A 19,009-nucleotide genomic window follows, 5' to 3' on the forward strand; every position below is an offset into this window, starting at 1 on the left:
CAAAGCTGACTCTTGTACCCTCTGTGTAGTGTCTCTGTATCTGCAGGGAAATGAGGTGTCTGCAGACTTCACTGTGGCTGTGAGGATGTACCGCTGCATGGAAGGGAGGGATTCCTGTCATTCTTGCTGTATCTGAACATTCCAAGTGCTATTGGAAATGCTCTCTTATCATTCCATTTGCTTTGCACACCCACAGACTCCCAGGGAGGAGTTAAGCAGCACTCGGCGTCATCCATCTGGGTCTGCTTCCCACCCTGACCAGCACAGGCAGTACAGAGCCACCCAGGAACGGCCATGGAGGTCAGAGGAGGGATGGATACTGGTGGGAGCTGTCCTGGGCATGACATTTCCATGCCGATGCTCGTATGACCAGGAGCGCTATGACCTTGTGGCTGTTCCTCAGTCCCCATCCTGACTTTGGCACTTCCCCAAATACCACCCTTGGACAAGACTGTGTGGGTGCTGGGGACAGCTGGAGCACCAGGGTCTGGTTGTCATCATACATAGGATGAGCCCTCTTCTGGGTGCTCTGCAGGGCTGCAGCCCTTGTGGGCCTGCGGAAGAAGGGTGCAGTCAGTGGAGATCCTGGGGCCCTGGAGACCACCCCATGCCCGTGAGGGAGTAGCAGGGTCCCTCAGGGCACAGATCCAACAAAGCTTCTTGTTGCATGAACAGAAAGGAGACACTGCTCAAGGAAGCTACCACCAGCCCCAGACCTCAGACCAGTGGTTCCCAGCAGCACTTTTCACCAAAATCTGCTGAGGGCTGAAATGGGACCACTCCACATTCCTACTGGGCTCAGTACCTGCACTGGGGAATGGGCAGCCCGGCCTGGTCCCTATCAAGGCCCAGAGCCCAACAGAGCCTGGGGCAGGGCTGGCTGTGAGCTGTGTGGGACACATTGGGACCGGGCAGGGTCCAGCTGGTGAGGGAGCAGAAGGGCAGTGTGGGCTGTCAGGGCTGTGCTGGGGGCATGCTGCCCCACACAGTGCCTGCACAGAGCTGCCAGGGGCTGCCTGTGGGTCAGTGGGGCTGGGCTGTCCTGCAGGAGGGAATGTACATGGACCCTCATGCTGTAGGACTTGGACCCCAAAAGCACCCTGGAACTCAGTGCCCAGCTGTGCTGTGCTCACCTTGCCTGGCTCCCAGGTGCCCCTTATGCTGCTCTGTCACTGCCTCTCAACAGGATGGGAGAAAACACAGTTAAACAGTTCCTGGGTTGAGGAAAAAGCACTTTATTCTTTCCTTGCTTATAACCTAATGACAACAGATTTTGTGCATTAATGGTTGCAAATATAATGCAGGTTTTTCTGCATAATATTAATAATAATATATTATAACGCACACTTTGGAACAGCTATTGAACTCAGTGTCCCTTTCACTTTAGTATACTAAATGAACCTAGACCTAATCCACTGCGGTTTTGACTAATACTTTATAGAATCTGTATCATTTCCAACACTGACTTTTCCCACAGTTTGTTAGGATTTCTTATCCCTCTTGTTCTTTATGCCTTCTGCTGGCTTACCAGAGACATGGGAATGACCATGAGCTGCATTCCTAAAGTTACAGACCTCAGCCCTGAATTCAAGGCTGTCCTATTGACTACTACAGAAAGAATGACTTCCAAAGCCCTTTGCCAGCCTTGTTCCTGCTGCGGGTCTGTCACCTCCAGAGACAGAAATAACCTCCGAAACACCATCTAGTCACGTTTGTTCCAAGGTGGTGAGTTCTGCTTGCACAAGTGACCTCACCTCAGCTTATCTATCCCTGCCTCGTGGCCCATTGCTCAGCGCTAGGGCAGCTCCGGGGGGCCCTGCTGGCTGCCGCTTCCCGTTCCACCCCAGGGAGCCTCACTCTGTGCGCTGAGGCCACGTGGGCAGCGATCGGAGTGTGCTGGGGAAGCGGCCCGGGGTCCAGGCCTGGGACTTGGGAGTACGGCCTCCCCTCGCTGTGCCAAAGGGTTCTTCTCCCTGGGTCTCATTTCGGGACTGGCAGAGCGGTGATCTCTTTGGCTTGACGGGAAGGTGATGGGACCGGGCGCTCTCGAGGAGGGCTGATGAGCGCTGAACTGAGGGACGGAACTGATGTGAAGAAATTAAACTCTGTAACCACAGAGTAGTTATAACACTGGTAGGCTTAATCAGCACTGCGCACATGCTGGATGCCGAGGGGATAATGTCTCCTAACCTGCGTACCGGAAAGGAAGAAAGACACATACTTAAAGAGCAAGCTGCAAACATACACGTTAGATGTCCAAGAAAAGGCTGGTTTATTACTATGAGTCCCTAAAATTATTGACATTCCCCCTCCTCTCCTCTCCGTCCAGCCCAAGTCTTTTACAAATGCTCTTTTACACATGCATATCTCTCGGTGGTCTTTCTGATGAAGGTAATCATGTTATTTTCTTGGGCTTGGGTCAGGATGGAGGACACTTGGCTGGCTCTGGTTGGTCGTCTCATTGTCCAGAACTCCATTCAATAACCCACTGCTTCTCTGTTAATTTGTGGTTTTATGGTCTGAGCCTGCTACCTTGCATTCCAGAGATAGGATACTGTAGAACAAGTGAAGGCAGTGACAGAGCCTATATTTGAGAAATAGGCACTGGAGGAAAAGATCTCAGAAAGGAATTGACTCACCCTTCCTGGTAACAGTGTGGAGAGAGGGACAAGCTGAGGAATGTGACCCTCCCCCGCTCATACCGTCACATTACTGGAGAGCACGGCAGGGGCAAAAGGGGGACCCGTGCAGACTCAGACTGCACAGTAAGTATTGCAGAGGCGAAGGGGTGGCTCCAGACCATCCCCCCTGCTCCAGGCACCCACACACTCATGTAGCCCACCCATTGGTTCAGGCTGTGACCCTGAAATTCTACTACAGATAGATAATGATATTATTTGGAAAAATGGGAAACCCGCTGTCTGCACAAATTTTCTGTAGAAAAGCATCTGTTATCGGCAGCGAGAACCTGGCTTAGCAAGGTCAAGTAAACCTGAAATAAAGGGTGAGTAAATGCTGTAGAAAAGTGTGAATAAACTCAGAGTAAATTGTGAGTAAACCCAGAGAAAAGTGTGAATAAACTCAGAGTAAAGTCTGAGCACACCTGGTGCAGTGTGTGACTAAACCAAGAGTGAACTGTGTGTGTAGACCTGAAGTAAAGTGTGAGTAAGACCCAGACTAAGCTGTGAGTACACCCTTAGAAGAGTATGAGTAAAGTCTGTTGAAGTGTGCATAAACCCAAAGCAAGGTGCGAGTAAACTCAGACTAAAGTGTGAGTAAAACCCAGAGAAAGGTATGAGTACACCCGGTGTAGAGTATGTCTAAATGTGGCAAAGTGTGTGTAGATCAAGAGTAAAGTGTGGGGAGACTTGGAGTTAAGTATGGGAAGACACAGATTTAAGTGAGATAAAATGTGGAATAAAGTGTGTGCAAACCCTGAGTAAAGAGAGAGTAAAGATGCAGTGAAATATGAGTAAAACATTGGAACAGTGTGAGAAAAACCCAGAGTAAACTTTGAGTAAGCTGGAAGTAAAGAGTGAATAAACCTGGAGAAAATGGTGTTTAAAAGCCAGAGAAAAGTTTGAATACCAATGCAAAATGTGAGTGAAAACAAAGTAAAATGTGAGTAAAAGCAGGAGAAACATAAGAGTAAACCCTGAGTAATCTGTGACAAAACCCACTGTAATCTCTGAGTAAACCTGAAGAAAAGCGTGAGTAAACTAGAAGTAAAGTGGTAGTAAACATGGAGTGAAGTGTTAATAAACATGGAATACAGCGTGTGTAAAATACACAGTAAAGTGTGAGTACACCCAAAGTATAGTAGTGACCAAACCCAGAGTAACGTGTGTGCAAACCCAGTATAGAGTATTAGTAAAACCAGGAGAAACCGAAGAGTAAACCTAGAGTAATGTGTGAATAAGACATGAGTAAAGTGTGAGTAAAACCTGGAATAAATGTCAAGTAAAATGCTGAGTAATGTATGAGCACCCTCAGAGTAAACTGTGAGTAAAACTGGAGTCAAGTGTGAGTGAACCTGGAGTCAAGTGTGAGTAAAAACCTAAATAAGCAGTAGAAAAAAACGGAGTAAAATGTGAGTGAACCCAAAGAAAAGAAAGAGAAAACCCGGAGTAAAGTGTGAGGAAACCAAAAATAATGTTTGAGTAAAATCCAAAATAAAGTTTGGGTAAACCTGGAGTAAAGTGTGAGTAAAGCTGGAGTAGAGGGAGAGTAAAACACTAAGTAGACCTAGAGTAAAGTGTGAGTAAACACTCTGCAAAGTATAAGTAAACCTGAAGTAAAGCGTGAGTAAACCCGGAGGACAGTGTGAGTAAACATAAAGTGGGAGTAAACCTTGTATAATGTGTGAGTAAACCTTCAGTGAAGCATAGAGTGAAAAATAGTGTGTGACTACAACCAGCGCAATTTGTGCGTAAAACCCATAGAAATGTCAAAGTAAAGCAGGCCTAAAGTGTGAGTAAACCCAGAGTAAAGTGTGAGTAAAACCTGAAAGAAGTTGTGAGTACACCTGGAACAGCGTGTGGGTACACCCGGTGAGCAGTGTGTGCAATACCTGGAAGAAGCTAAGAAAAAAGCTTGAGTAATGCATGAATGAACCCAAAGTTTGAGTTAAACCCAGAGAAAGAGTGAGAAAAATGAGGAGAAAAGTGTGACTAATCACAGTGTCACAGTGTGAGTAAACCCGGAGTAAAGTGTGAGTAATTCTGGAGTAAAGTGCGAGTAAAACATGAAGCAAGGTGAGACTACACCAGGAATACGGTGTGAGTAAAACCAAGAGAAAAGTAAGAGAAAACATGGAGTAAACTGTAAATAAACTTGAATCAAAGTCTGAGTAAACCTGGAATAAAGTGTGAGTACATCCTGAAGTAAGGTGTGAATAAACCCAGTGTAAAGTGTCATGAACTAAATGGTGAGTAAAACCATGTGAGAGGTAGATGGTGTTTTTGCAGTGGAAATTCCCAGTCACAAAGAAAGCTGCTGAACCGAGAAAGGTTGAGACTGCGGCGTTCCGACCTGAGTAGAATTGGCACAGGCAATACTAGGTAAGGTAATTATATAGGGCAGGGGAGTGTCCGGTACAGGACAGAACTAGTGGGCAGATTGTTGATAATATTGGCCTCCTATTGACATAAAAAAGTACAGAACACACCTAAAAACACAGTGTTCGTAACAGACATTGTATGGAAATGTCAGGTAGCACCAGCATAGGAAGGTTGTGAGCCTGAGACGCTCAACCAATGAGTGCCAGGAGAGGCTTCACCTGCGTTGGACCCAGGGTATATAATGGGATGGATTTCACTGACTAGTTGTGCAATTTCTCCCTTGTCAGTAGAGGGTGTGTGCAATAATGGATACTGCAATAATGGATACTGCAATAATGGATAGACTGCTCTTCACAGAGATCTTGGCCTGATTAGAAACTGTTGACTTGAGCGTGTTTCTCACATAGATGTACAGGTGTGCCATCCCGGGCTGAGAGTGAGTTGACCATAAAGAAGTCCATCAAAAACAAGTTTGCAGTCAGAACTTCTTATACGACAATGGGAACGTTTTGGACAGAGCAAGGCCATCTCATTTTTCACAAGATTCTCCTCCCCCAAGTCTCCAGCCTTCCATCTGTTGACATGGCAATGCTCTTCCAAGCCTGTGAGACAATTCCAGGCACACCTCAGGAAAAGTGTTTCTCCATGGTCTGCTACGTAACGCAGGACCCGAGGGCTGACACAACTGCATAGAGAAAGGAGAACAGCGTGGTGCTGCAAAGAGAGCAGCACTGAAAAGACCCTGTCCTGCTGCTGCCCATGGCCGTGGCTCCAGGGAAGCAGCAGCAGCACAACTGAAAGGCAACAGAGAGGGAGAGGCCATTGGGCGGAGAGGGGCAGCCCCACAGACAGCAGGGCTGCAGCTCCGTGTGGCAGTTGGGCTCTTGGTTCCTGCACCCCTCCTGTGTGCAGGGCTGCTCTCTGGGATCCAGAGGAGGTGGGAGCTGAGATCAATGATATTCTGATGATGTCTTTATTGATTCAAAGAGCCAGATTACTCTTGTCCATTAGGATTGCCAGCCAGCGGACAAAGGTAGAAAATAAAGAAGAAATGTGATGAACAGTATTGCTTCATTGGAATTAAAATTACCATAGGAACAACAAAGAGGGAGTGGGGGCAAAAGAGATGAAATAAAGGCAGTCTGAGTTTTCCATTTTACTGAAGCCGTAGCAATATATGTCCAAAGAGTTTCCTGAGAGCTTGCTTGATCTCCTGGTTCCTCATGCTGTAGATGATGGGGTTCATGACTGGAGGTACCACTGTGTATAACATTGCCACCACCAGGTCCAGGGATGGGGACGAGATGGAGGGAGGCTTCAGGTAGGTTAGAAAAACATACAATTGGTGACAAACAGGGAAACTGCGGCCAGGTGAGGGACGCACGTGGAGAAGACTTTGTGCCGTCCCTGCTCAGAGGGCATCCTCAGCACAGCCCTGAAGATCTGCACACAGAAGAATAGAATGAAAGCAAAACATCCAAAAAATATTAAGGTACTAAATATGATAATTACAAATTCCCTGAGGTAAGAAACAGAGCAGGAGATTGAGGATCGGGGTGATTTCACAGAAGAACTGGTTGATGGCAATGCCTTGGCAGAGTGGCAGTGAAAATGTATTGGCAGTGTGCATCAGGGAATAGAGAACCCCAGTGCCCCAGACAGCTGCTGCCATGATGGCACAAGCTCTGCTGCCCAGGAGGGCAGGGCAGTGATCCAGCTGAGGCAGTTGCAGGCATCTCATCCCTAGATGGAAACCCTGGGCCTGAAATGGGATTCAGCTCTCCACAGACCCACAGGAGCTGAGATTCCTCTGGTTCAGTTCAGGTGTGCACAAGGAGTTGCCTGCATGTGAGCTCCTGCTCTGAGTCCTTGGTCCTTCAGCGGGGAGTCAGTTGCTCACACACAGACCCTGGGTGGTGACCAAGGTGCCATCAGTGCACCTGGATGTGTGTTGGTGATTGTAAAGTGTGTGGGAAATCCCTGTGATAGACACCTCCTTTCTGAGCATCAGCTGAGGGCCAGAGAGGAGATAGAGGTATTCTTGGCCATCCTAAATGACAACAGACCCCTGCATTTGGGGTGCTCAAGTGTGCATTTTCCACTTGTCTCCATAGAGTATGCAGAGTTATGCAGCTGACTAAATGGATGAGCTCATGAAAGCAGAGCCAAATCTTTTTCTCTTCTTCAACAGCTGCATATTCTGGACCTCAAGGCACTACAAAGCTAACACACATGGTTATTCAACTGATGAAACCTCAGTTTATTGGGCTCTTACATGAATGGCATCAGAAGCAGCCGAGTGTCATGCCAGTTCCCTGGGCTGTCCAGCACACTCACATGCAGTTTTAAATGCAGCACAGGGCCTTCAGGAAAGCCATGCCCTAAGAGTGTCTGTGCTGGTTGGACAAGCCTGAGCCCCACAATGGATCTAATGTCTATTTACCATCTTCTGAATACAAATATCATAAATGAGCTATCCAGCCAGGCTAAATCCAATGGTGCTTCCCCATTAGGGTGGTTTCTTACTTGTTTTTACACTAATGAGAAAACCAAAACATGCTGAACTAGAAATTTTTGTACAGTAGGAGGCCTGAGCACTTCTTTGGACCACAGGGACACGGTTAAATGGCTTCCAGAACTGGACTGAAGCACAAAAGGGATACAGAGTCTCTATGATGAATGGGCGAGGAGACAAGGAAGGGCGACTGCCCTCTGTGAGGGTGCACTGAGCTCTGCCTGGGGATGGCAGAGCAGCCAGGTCAGAGAGAAAGGAAATGGCCAACTGAGGAGCCCAACAGTGTCTGTTCCTGGCTTCCTTATCAGGAAGAGCAAGTGGAAGGTGCCCTCTCCAGACAGATGGGAGCCTCATGGTGTCAGGCTCTTGACCGCATTTTGGGCCTTTTTCACTCTAGTGTCTGCTGCAGGGACAGCACAGAAGGACATATGCCACCCTGGAGATCCCTGGAGAGCACTGATGGCAGCTTCCTGACCAAGCCATAGAGGAACCAAGGAGGAGAGGTTCTCTGCTGGATCTCATACTCACCAGGAAAGAAGGGGTTGTGGGGAAAGTGAAGAATCAAAGAGAACCTGGACTGCGGTGGCCATGGGATGGTGGAGCTGAGGAGCCTGAAAGGGGGGGCAAAAGACAAGCTCGCACCTTTGGGCTTCAGCAGGGCAGACCTAGGCTTGTTCAAGTGTCTGTCGCGTACAGTCCAGCAGGGTAAGGCTCTCAGGTGAACAGGGTCAAAAAATGTGGTAACTATCTCAGGATCATTGCTTCTAAGCAGAGTAAGTCCATTCCAAGAAGTGGAAGCCAAGTAAAAATATCAGAAGTCCTGCAGGAATGGTAATGGATTGGCCTGGTCAAACCCAAACACAGAAAGGAAGCAGACAGGGAGTGGAGGCAAGAAGAGATCACCTGGCAGCAAAGCAGGGACTTTGTCCAACATATCTGCTGAGATGAATTTAGGAATGTTGGAGTTAAACTGCAATTCAATGTGCCCAGGCATATGAAAGACAAGAAGGGCTTGTAGAAAGATGTAGGCTACAAAAGGAAGGCTAGGGAGAGTGTGGGCCCAGCGTAGAATGGGGCAGGGAACCTGGTGAGACAGGACATGGAAAAGTCTCTGATACTCCTTTCCTTCCTGACCTCACTGTTGATTAGTTGGATTGGTCTTCTTGGAATCCTAGGTGCCAGAGACAGAAGGGAAATGTTGGTGCAAGGCTGATGTGCCCTTGGTGATAGAGGAGTCGATCAGGGAATTCCTAAGCAAGGAATGCTTAGCAAGGAATGTTTGTAAGGAATGCCTTCCAAACATCAGATGTAATGTCTGTGGCTGTACCTCCCCCACATCCAGATGAGGCAGGAAGGGAGAAGACCAAAGGAAAAGTACTATTTGAAAGCTTTTTAAGTATCTTTTAACTTATTCAGGGAGCCTGGTTCCATGTTTACATGAGCTCTTGGTGTGAGAAAACAGAAAGTGGAAGGCTAAGAAGAAGTGGAATAGACTGCAGCATTTTTACACATTACGGTATCACACTTAGACACACACACACACACAAAATCAAACATACATAAAGTATACAGAACCATCACTGGGAATCATGTGAGGCAGATGCGCACTTTATTGAAGCTGGAATAGTGCACATTTTGCAACACTTTGCTGAGAGCATGCTTGATCTCCTTGTTCCTCATGCTGTAGATAATAGGGTTCAGCATTGAAGGGAGAACAGAATACAGAAATGACACCATCAGATCCAGAAATGGGGAGGAGATGGAGAAGGGCTTCAGTTGGGCAAAAGAGCCAGTGCTGAGAAACAGGGAGACCACGGCCAGGTGAGGGAGGCACGTGGAGAAGGCTTTGTGCCGTCCCTGCTCAGAGGGCATCCTCAGCACGGCCCTGAAGATCTGCACATAGGACACAACAATGAAGACAAAAAAAACAAAGGCTAAACAGACACTAAAAAGGAGCAAACCAACTTCCCTGAGGTGGGCTTTGAAGGATTTTGAGCAGGTGAGCTTCAGGATCTGGGGGATTTCACAGAAGAACTGATCCACAGTATTGCCTTGGCACAGAGGCAGTGAAAATGTACTGGCAGTGTGCAGCAGAGAATTAAGGATTCCATTGCCCCAGGCAGCTGCTGCCATGGTGGCACAAGCTCTGCTGCCCAGCAGGGTCCCGTAGTGCAGGGGCTTGCAGATGGCAACGTAGCGGTCATAGGACATGATGGTGAGAAGGGAATACTCTGCTGAGAGGAAGAAGAGAAAGAAAAAGACCTGTGCAGCACATCCTGCGTAGGAGATGTGCCTGGTGTGCCAGAGGGCATTGGCCATGGCTTTGGGGAGAGTGGTGGAGATGCAGCCCAGGTCGAGGAGGGCGAGGTTGAGGAGGAAGAAGTACATGGGGGTGTGCAGGCGGTGGTCGCAGGCTACGGCTGTGCTGATGAGGCCGTTGCCCAGGAGGGCAGCCAGGTAGATGCCCAGCAAGAGCCAGAAGTGCAGGAGCTGCAGCTGCCGCGTGTCTGCCAACGCCAGGAGGAGGAACTCGCTGATGGAGCTGCTGTTGGGCATCTGCGGTTCCTGGGCATGGAGTCCTGTTCAGAGTGCAGAAGATAATGACAAGATAGTTCTCACAGTCACACCTCCTGCTATGCTATAAATCCTTTTCTTTCTTTTAGGACAATGTTCATTAGCTCCATTACCTGAACTTAATTTCATGAAGCTCAGCAATCCGTAAGGAGAAGAAGCTTACGGAGCTTTTCCCTTCCTCTCATTTTCTAATCTTGTCCCATATTCCTGGATATTTTCTGTTTCCATGTCTCTCATGTTTACCCCAGATGCTCTTAGAGCCCACAACCCCAACCTCTGAGCGCTTGAATTTCTGTTAGAGAAAGCTGCCTGTTTGCATGATAAGTGCAGTATTCATATCTGCAGAAAACGACAATCATTTCAACTGCTTCTGTCCTTCGAGAATGGAGTGGCTGAAAGTACATTCTCTGTAACTGTATATAAAACAAGTGACAGAGTGAAATAAAATTCAGGAGTCTCAGAGGTGTGTTCAAAGTTGACAGCCTCTCAATCCTTTTTCCTTCCCTAAGAATAGCAAAAGGAAAATCCCTGCCTCGTCTCTCCTCTTGCAAAGTGCTCTTGGAATCACTCAGGGAGTGCAGTGTAGCTGTGATCCCCCTGCCCCAGGCAGCAGCTGTGGCAGCAGAAGGCCCCTGCCCTGCCGGGGGGCTCCTTCCCCCCACACGTCTCCCCGCAGCGCCCTGGGCAGCTCCCCGGGCAGGCTGAGTGCTGAGCCTGGCAGGCGGCAGAGTCCCTGCCCCGGCACACAGCCCCTGGGGCACAGCAGGGACCCTGCTCTGCACCACAGCCCTGGGCACCCGGCTGCACCCCCGGCTGCACAGCCTGCAGCTGTCCCGGGACACGCAGCCCTCCGGGCTGTGCTCTGATGCTGCAGCACCGAAGCCCTCATCTGGAACAGTAGTCTTTTTCCAGAGTAAGGAAACATGAAGTACCTTCAGCCAGATCTGCTATGGGATATCCCTGATTCAGTGATCCCTCCTGGAAAAACAGCTTCATTGTCTACTGCAAGAGACTTACCCTGTCAAGCGCTGTGAGCAATGCTCCTCCAGTGAGCTCACATCCTACTCACACTGTACACATCCTGTAATCTCTTTCTCCTTTCTCTTCTATGCTCATGTAACCTGCAGATCATGCCTATAGCCCTGCTGTTCTGTACAGAAGAGCTGCTCCTGGGCACAGCTCTCTCTCCGCAGTGCAGCCTGCTTTTATGAGCTCCCTGTGTCCCAGGAGCCCGGCCCAGCTCAGCAGCAGAGGAGGTGATTTCCTTCTCCCCATTTCTCTGGAGATGTCCATGGGTCTCCATGGCTGACTGCTTCTGCCAGGCAGCAAGGTCATCAGTGAATCACAGATTTACAAAATCATGGAAAGGCTTAAATTGGAGGGGACTTGAAAGATCACCTCCTTGCTACTCCCCTGCCATGGGCATGGTTTCCAAACACCAGATCAGGTTGCCCAGCATTCCATCCTACCTGGCCTTGGATGCCTCCACAGATGGAGCATCCACAGCGTCTGTGAGCAACCTGATCGAGAGTCTCTCCACCTTCAGAGTAAAAAGTTCTTCCTAACTTCTAACCCAAATCTCCCCTCTTTTAGTATAATGTCATTTGCCTTTGTCCTGTCAATATCAGACCACGTAAAATGTCAGTCCCCCTCTGTCATATTCTGGAATGCTGCAAGGGGGTCTCTCAGAGCCTTTTCTTCTCCAACCTAATGAAATCCAACTCCCTCAACCTGTCTCCATAGGAGAGGTGCTCCAGCCTTTTGCTCATCTTTGTAGCCCTCCTCTGGACCTGCTCACACAGCTCCACACCCCTCCTGTACTGGGGTCCCAGGCTCAAGACAGTCCTCCAGGTGGGGCCTCATGAGGGCAGGGCAGAGGGGGGACAGTCTCCTCCCTATCCCTGCTGCCACCCCTCTGTTGGTGCAGCCCAGGATACAGGTGGCTTTCTGGGCTTCAAGTGCACACTGCTTCCTCATGTCCGGCTTTTCATCCATCACTGCAGAACACACTTTGAATTCAGTTCAATTAGTCCCCAAATGTCCAATGGATGGAGACTGATTCCAGAAGCAAGGTTGGTCCTATCAGATCATGTTTGCTTAGTAGAGGTGTAAACGCATCATCTGGAAACCTCTGCCCATGGCCCTTAAAAAAAGGAAACCCTGGGCTTGAAATGGGATTTAGCACCACATGGACCCATGGGAGATGGAAGTCCTCTTTGTTTGGTTCCAATGTGTGCAATAAATTGTCTACACATGAATCCCTCTTATGAGTCCTTGGTCTTTATTCAGTGGGTGTGGAACAATTGCTCACCCAGAGGCACTCACAGGTGACCAAAGTGCCTGGGGAGGTCCACACAGGACCATGGGAGCTGGGAGTCCTCTTAGTTGAGTTCAGATGCATAGCGTGAGGTTCCTGTGTGTGAGCCCTCATCTGAATCCCTGCTCTTTATTCAGCATTGACTCAGTTGCTCACACACATGCTTGGTGATGATGAGGGTGCCTGGGGTGATCCTTCTTGTAATCCTGGGCCTGCAAGATGTGGTGGAAGATCTCTGAGATAGACACCTCCTTCCTGAGCATCAGCTGGAGGCCAGAACGGAGTTATTCTTGACCATCCTGAATGTCATCAGATCTCCGAGTAATGGGCACCTGAGAGTGTCCCCATAGAGCATGCAGAGTTATTCAGCCGACCAGATGGATGAGCTCACCAGAGGAAGAGTCAGATCTTTCTGTATTCCCCATCTATTGAGTATTCCGGAGCTTAAGGCATTACAAAGCTGTGACACACCTACACTGTCTCACTGATGACACCTTCCTTTGTTCTGGGCTCTCCTTTGTATGGCAGTTCCCTGGGGTCTCCAGCACACCTCAGCCAGATGGCAAATGTAGCTCAGGACCTTCAGGAAAGCTATTGCCATGGTAGTGTCAGTGCTCGCTGGACAACTGTGAGCCCCACAATGGGCGTAGTACCTGTGTGCCACCTTCTGAACACCAGTACCGTGCTGTAGATGCACGGCCCAGCCAGGCTAAATCAAATAATGCTTCTGGCATGGGATGCTTTCTGAAGTGTCTTTATGCTAATGAGAAGACCACAAGCATTAGCTCAGTGAGCTCAAAATCTCTGTGCATTTGCAGACCCAGGGTCCTGTTTGGCTCATAGAGACATGGTGGCATGGTTCCCACCTCTGAGCTGTAGCAAAGGGAGGTGCAGACTCATTCTGATGGATGGTCAAGGAAGTCGAGGATAGGCTGCTGCCCTCTGTGAGAGTGCACTGAGCTCTGCCTGGGGGTGGCAGAGGATCCAGCTGAGAACTGATGGAAATAGCTTAAGGAGCAGACAAGCAGCATTTGTTTCTTGCTTCCTGATCAGGAATAACAAGAGGAAGGGGACAGGGATGTGTCTGAGCTACAACTGGGATGGAACTGTTTTCTTCACGCTGCCTGGTATGATGCAATGTTTTGGTTGTAGGAGAAAAACAACGTTGTTAACACTCTGATGTTTATATCTGCAGCTAAGCAGTGTAGTACAGAGCCAAGGCCATTGTCAGTGGAGGGCCCAAGGAGCTGGGAAGGAACAGAATGAGGACAGCTGACTGAAAGTGGCCAAAGGGACATTCCGTACCATCTGACAGCAAGCAGAAGGAGTACTGAAAGTGGTGGGAGTTCATCTCTCTCTCTTCTGCTGCCCAGGGGCCAGCTGGGCATTGGTTAGAGGGTGGTGAGCAAGTGCTTGTGCATCACTTGTTATGTACTGTCACATATATATGTATATATAGTCTTAAATATTACCCTTTTCCTTTGATCTCTATTAGGAAATGGGTTTATTTCAACCCACAAATTGTACTTTGTTTTTTTTCCCAGTTCTCTTCCCCATCGCACTGGGAAGGGGGCAGTGCACAAAGCACTGTGTGGTGCTGAGCCACCGGCCGGGTTAAACATCCACAGTCATTTGGGTGCCCAATATGGGGCTCCCAGTATTGAGATAACAGCAGATGTGTCCAGAGCAAGTTAACACAGGGCCTTGTGGTAGTTGAATAATTGCTGGCCATGGTGCTGATTGTTTCCCTATTTCTGGAACTCACTGAGTCTTCTCATGAAACTGCACTGCACAGCTCCTTGCTTGCTGCTTGTTTTCCCTGCTGCACTGTTTGTCAACTCTGGGGACTGGATTAGGGGGTTTATTTGGCTGTGCTGTTTGGCCATGGCTTATATCATGATAAAACTGGCAGCAGACTAATGAAAGTTCCGTGTGCATTCAGCTCTGCAGCCATCTTTGGGTTTTGGAAGTCATATTGTTGGTATGATCAGTAATTACACCCTTGGCTTTGTCTCCTCAGGGAGATCATCTATGGAGGAGACCAGGGAGGACAGTTTCCATCAGTCCCTCATCCTCCCTTTCACTTCTCCTTCTTTCCCTAGAGCTCAAGAGCTAGTTACAACAGCTCCTGAGAACTTTGTCTATCCGTGGGATGTTCAAACCAGCGTGCTCCCACTGCTCCGTGTTGGTAATGTGTTTCAGGTTATGTTTCGGATTAAACAACCATTCAAGAATATGACTGAGAGATCTGCCCCAAGGCGGGATAGCTCTGCATGGCAGGGGGTGTGGGACGGTCTGGGCAGGTGCCTGGAGCGGTGGGCACCCCCACGGGTTTGGAACTTCATCTCCGAGCAACTGCAGAATCCTGAGAAACTGGTAGAATCTTTGGGGAAGGTGTGCTGTGGCCCTTGTAATCCTTGAGAGGCACAAATCACTGCAGCGTGCCAGGGCCTGGCCCACACCTGCTGAGCTGTGTTCAGCACTCTTCAGCATCCTCAAGGGGAAGAGAGCCAGATCTGCTGACAGTGCTGCAGCCTCTCCAACTCCTGGGACAGACCCTGCAGCAGCTCCAATTCCTGCTATAGGTCCTGGAGTTGCAAATATATTCATTGTGCTGCTGTCCGTGGCTGTACCTCCCCCAGATATAGACAAGGCAGGAAAAGAGAAGAGCAAATGAAAAGTATTATTTGCAATCTTTCTCAGTAACCTATTCAGGGAATCTGGTTCCATATTTACATGAGCTATCTCTGTGAGGAAATAGGAAGTAGATGGTAAATAAGAACAGGAATAAATTGCAATGTTTATTTATAGATTACTGTATCACACTTACACAAGCAAAAAATCAAACTCACTGGCACACAAACTCAGTACTCTCACTGGCAAACATGTGCGGAATATGTGCACTTTATTATATCTGGAATAGTGTATATGGCAGCAATTTACTGAGGGCATGCTTGATCTCCTTGTTCCTCATACTGTAGATAATAGGGTTCAGTGTTGGAGGAATCACAGAGTAAAGAAGTGCCACTGTCAGATCCAGGGATGGGGAGGAAATGGAGAAGGGCTTCAGGTATGCAAACATGACAGTGCTGAGAAACAGGGAGAGCACGACCAGGTGAGGGAGGCACGTGGAGAAGGCTTTGTGCCGTCCCTGCTCAGAGGGTATCCTCAGCACGGCCCTGAAGATCTGCACATAGGAGAAAAGAATGAAAGCAAAACACCCAAAGAATATAAGGGCACTAAGCATAATAAGTCCAAATTCACTGAGATAAGATTTTGAACAGGCGAGCTTGAGGATCTGGGGGATTTCACAGAAGAACTGGTTCACAACATTGCCTTGGCAGAGAGGCAGTGAAAATGTATTGGCAGTGTGCAGCAAGGAACAGAGAAGCCCAGTGCCCCAGGCAGCTGCTGCCTTGGTGGCACAAGCTCTGCTGCCCAGCAGGGTCCCATAGTGCAGGGGCTTGCAGATGGCAACGTAGCGGTCATAGGACATGACTATGAGAAGGGAATACTCTGCACCAAAGAGGAATAGTAAAAAGAAGACCTGTGCAGCACATCCTGCGTAGGAGATGTGCCTGGTGTGCCAGAGGGCATTGGCCATGGCTTTGGGGAGAGTGGTGGAGATGCAGCCCAGGTCGAGGAGGGCGAGGTTGAGGAGGAAGAAGTACATGGGGGTGTGCAGGCGGTGGTCGCAGGCTACGGCTGTGCTGATGAGGCCGTTGCCCAGGAGGGCAGCCAGGTAGATGCCCAGCAAGAGCCAGAAGTGCAGGAGCTGCAGCTGCCGCGTGTCTGCCAACGCCAGGAGGAGGAACTCGCTGATGGAGCTGCTGTTGGGCATCTGCAGTTCCTGGGCATGGAGTCCTGTTCAGAGTGCAGAAGATAATGACGAGTCAAGGCCATTCTCAGAGTCACACCTCCTGGTATACTATGAAACATTTTCTTTCTTTTAGGACAATGTTCATTTAACTCCATTACCTGAAATTAATTTTGTGAACGTCAGAAATCCAGAAGCTGAAGAAGCTTATGGAGCTTTTGCTTACCTCTCGTTTTCTGTTCTTATCCTATCTTCCAGGATATTTTCATCTGCTACCATATCTCATATCTTAACCTGAACTGAATGTAAAGCCTCCAGCCCCAAACTGCACCCTTAAATTTCTGTTAGGGAAAGCTGCCTTTTTGCAGGTAAGTGCATAATTCATGTCTGCAGAAAACAACAACAATTTCAACTGGTTCCATCATTTAAGAAAGCAGAGTCTGAAAGCTCATTCTGTGTGAGTATTCACAAAACTCGTGATTGAAAAAAGTGCATTTCAGGATTCTCAAAGATGCCGACAAAGCCGACAGCCCCTTCTAGAATTCTGCCTTCTCTCCTTTTTACTATGAGAAGGAAAGGGAAAATCCCTGCCTTGTCTCTCTTCTTTGGAAACACCCTATGGTGCAGTGTAGCTGTGATCCCCCTGCCCCAGGCAGCAGCTGTGGCAGCAGAAGGCCCCTGCCCTGCCCTCCCGGGGGCTCCTTCCCCCCACACGTCTCCCCGCAGCGCCCTGGGCAGCTCCCCGGGCAGGCTGAGTGCTGAGCCTGGCAGGCGGCAGAGTCCCTGCCCCGGCACACAGCCCCTGGGGCACAGCAGGGACCCTGCTCTGCACCACAGCCCTGGGCACCCGGCTGCACCCCCGGCTGCACAGCCTGCAGCCGTCCTGGGACACGCAGCCCTCAGGGCTGTGCTCTGACACTGCAGCACAGAAGCCCTCAGCTGGAGCAGGTCCTTCCCCACAGTTAGGAAACATTGTGTCTTCAGCCTGATCTGCTATGAGTTGTCTCAAATTCATGATACCTCCAGGAAAAGCAGCTGCATGGCCGGCAGCGAGAGTCTTACCTTGTCAAGAGCTGTGAGCAATCTCCTCCAGTGAGCTCCCTGCCTGCTCACAGCCCATACATCCTGTAATCCCTCTCTTCTTTCTCTTCTCTCCTCATGACACCTGCAGTTCATTCCCTCAGCCCTGCTGTGCTGTGCAGAAGAGCTGCTCCTGGGCACAGCTGTCTCTCTGCAGCACTGTCCACTTATATCAGCTCCCTGTATCCCAGAAGTCTGGCCCAGATCAGCAGCAGAGGATGTAATTTTTTCCTCCCCACTCATCTTCCCTGAGTTGTCTCTGGGTCTCCATGGACAACAGGTCCTGAAAGACAACAGCATGGTGACTGTACTTGGAAATCTGCTGCATTAACCACCATATGTCGAGTGGAGAGTGACCCCTTTCAGACACATTTTTAGTCATACCAGAGAGTGTTTGCTGTAACCAAAAGGCACACAGAGAAGCACATGGAGGGGTGGAGTTCCCCTGTGCAGGGCAGTGATCCAGCTGAGGCAGTTGCAGGCATCTCATCCCCAGATGGAAACCCTGGGGCTAGAATGAGATTCAGCTCCCCACGGACCCACAGGAGCTGGGATTCCTCTGGTTCAGTTCAAGTGTGCACAAGGAGTTGCCTGCGTGTGAGCTCCTGCTCTGAGTCCTTGGTCCTTCAGCGGGGAGTCAGTTGCTCACACACAGGCCCTGGGTGATGACCAAGGTGCCTTTGGTGCACCTGGATGTGTGCTGGTGCTTGTAAAGTGTGTGGGAAATCCCTGAGATAGACACCTCCTTCCTGAGCATCAGCTGCGGGCCAGAGAGGAGACGGAGGTAATCTTGGCCATCCTAAATGACAACAGACCCCTATGTTTAGGGCACTCAAGTGTGCTTTTTTTCACCAGCCTCTATGGAACGTGCAGAGTTATCCATATGAATAAATGGATGAGCTCAAGAAAGCAGAGCCAGAGCTTTCTCTGTTCTTGATGCAATGAATATTCTGGATTTCAAGGCACTGCAAAGCTAACACACATCCTTATTCCTCAACAGATGAAAACTCATGTAATGGCATCAGAAGCAGCCGAGTGTCATGCCAGTTCCCTGGGCTGCCCAGCACACTCAGATGCAGCTGCAAATGCAGCACAGGGCCTTCAGGAAAGCCATGCCCTAAGAGTGGCTGTGCTGCTTGATCAGCTCCCAAACCCACAATGGATCAAAAGCCTGTGTGAAACCTTCTGAACACAGATACCAAAGATGAGCTATCCAGTCAGACTAAGTCCACTGATGCTTCCCAATTAGGATGTATTCCATGTGTTTTTACACAAACGAGAACACAAGCACAAGCTGAACTAGAAACTTTTATATGGTAGCACAAAGAGTCGTTTTTGCGGATTTTGTATATTTTTCTTTTTCTTATAGATTTTGTTATCTCATTTATTTATTTATTTATTTATTTTTGTCTTTTTCTGAAAAGGACAACATTTTCCAGAACTGTGTTTTCAGGACACATTTGCCTTCAGGTACAGGGACACAGACAGCAGTGCCAGTGCCAATGCCCTGTGACTAATGCCCAGCGTCCACCGCTGCTCTACCCTGCTGCATATTTAATGTTCTTCATCCTCCAGGGGTTTCCATCTCTCCTTAATACATAAGCATGCTGAAGGGCATGATTTCAGCAGGCCATCTGGACACACGC

The 19,009-nt window shown here is 49.0% G+C and overlaps 1 protein-coding gene across 1 annotated transcript; it reads right to left on the bottom strand.

Annotated features, from left to right (window-relative positions):
- Positions 1 to 9,162: 9,162 nt before the first annotated feature.
- Positions 9,163 to 10,101, bottom strand: LOC107056251 (olfactory receptor 14J1-like; the record flags this gene model as incomplete). Its single annotated transcript, XM_015301245.3, has 1 exon — positions 9,163 to 10,101. A coding segment is annotated over one exon (939 nt), but the record flags the coding sequence as incomplete, so codon positions are not given.
- Between the last annotated feature and the right edge of the window lie 8,908 nt (positions 10,102 to 19,009).

The sequence above is a fragment of the Gallus gallus genome, chromosome 33 (genome assembly GCF_016699485.2).
Source record: "Gallus gallus isolate bGalGal1 chromosome 33, bGalGal1.mat.broiler.GRCg7b, whole genome shotgun sequence".
In the NCBI taxonomy this organism is placed as follows: domain Eukaryota; kingdom Metazoa; phylum Chordata; class Aves; order Galliformes; family Phasianidae; genus Gallus; species Gallus gallus.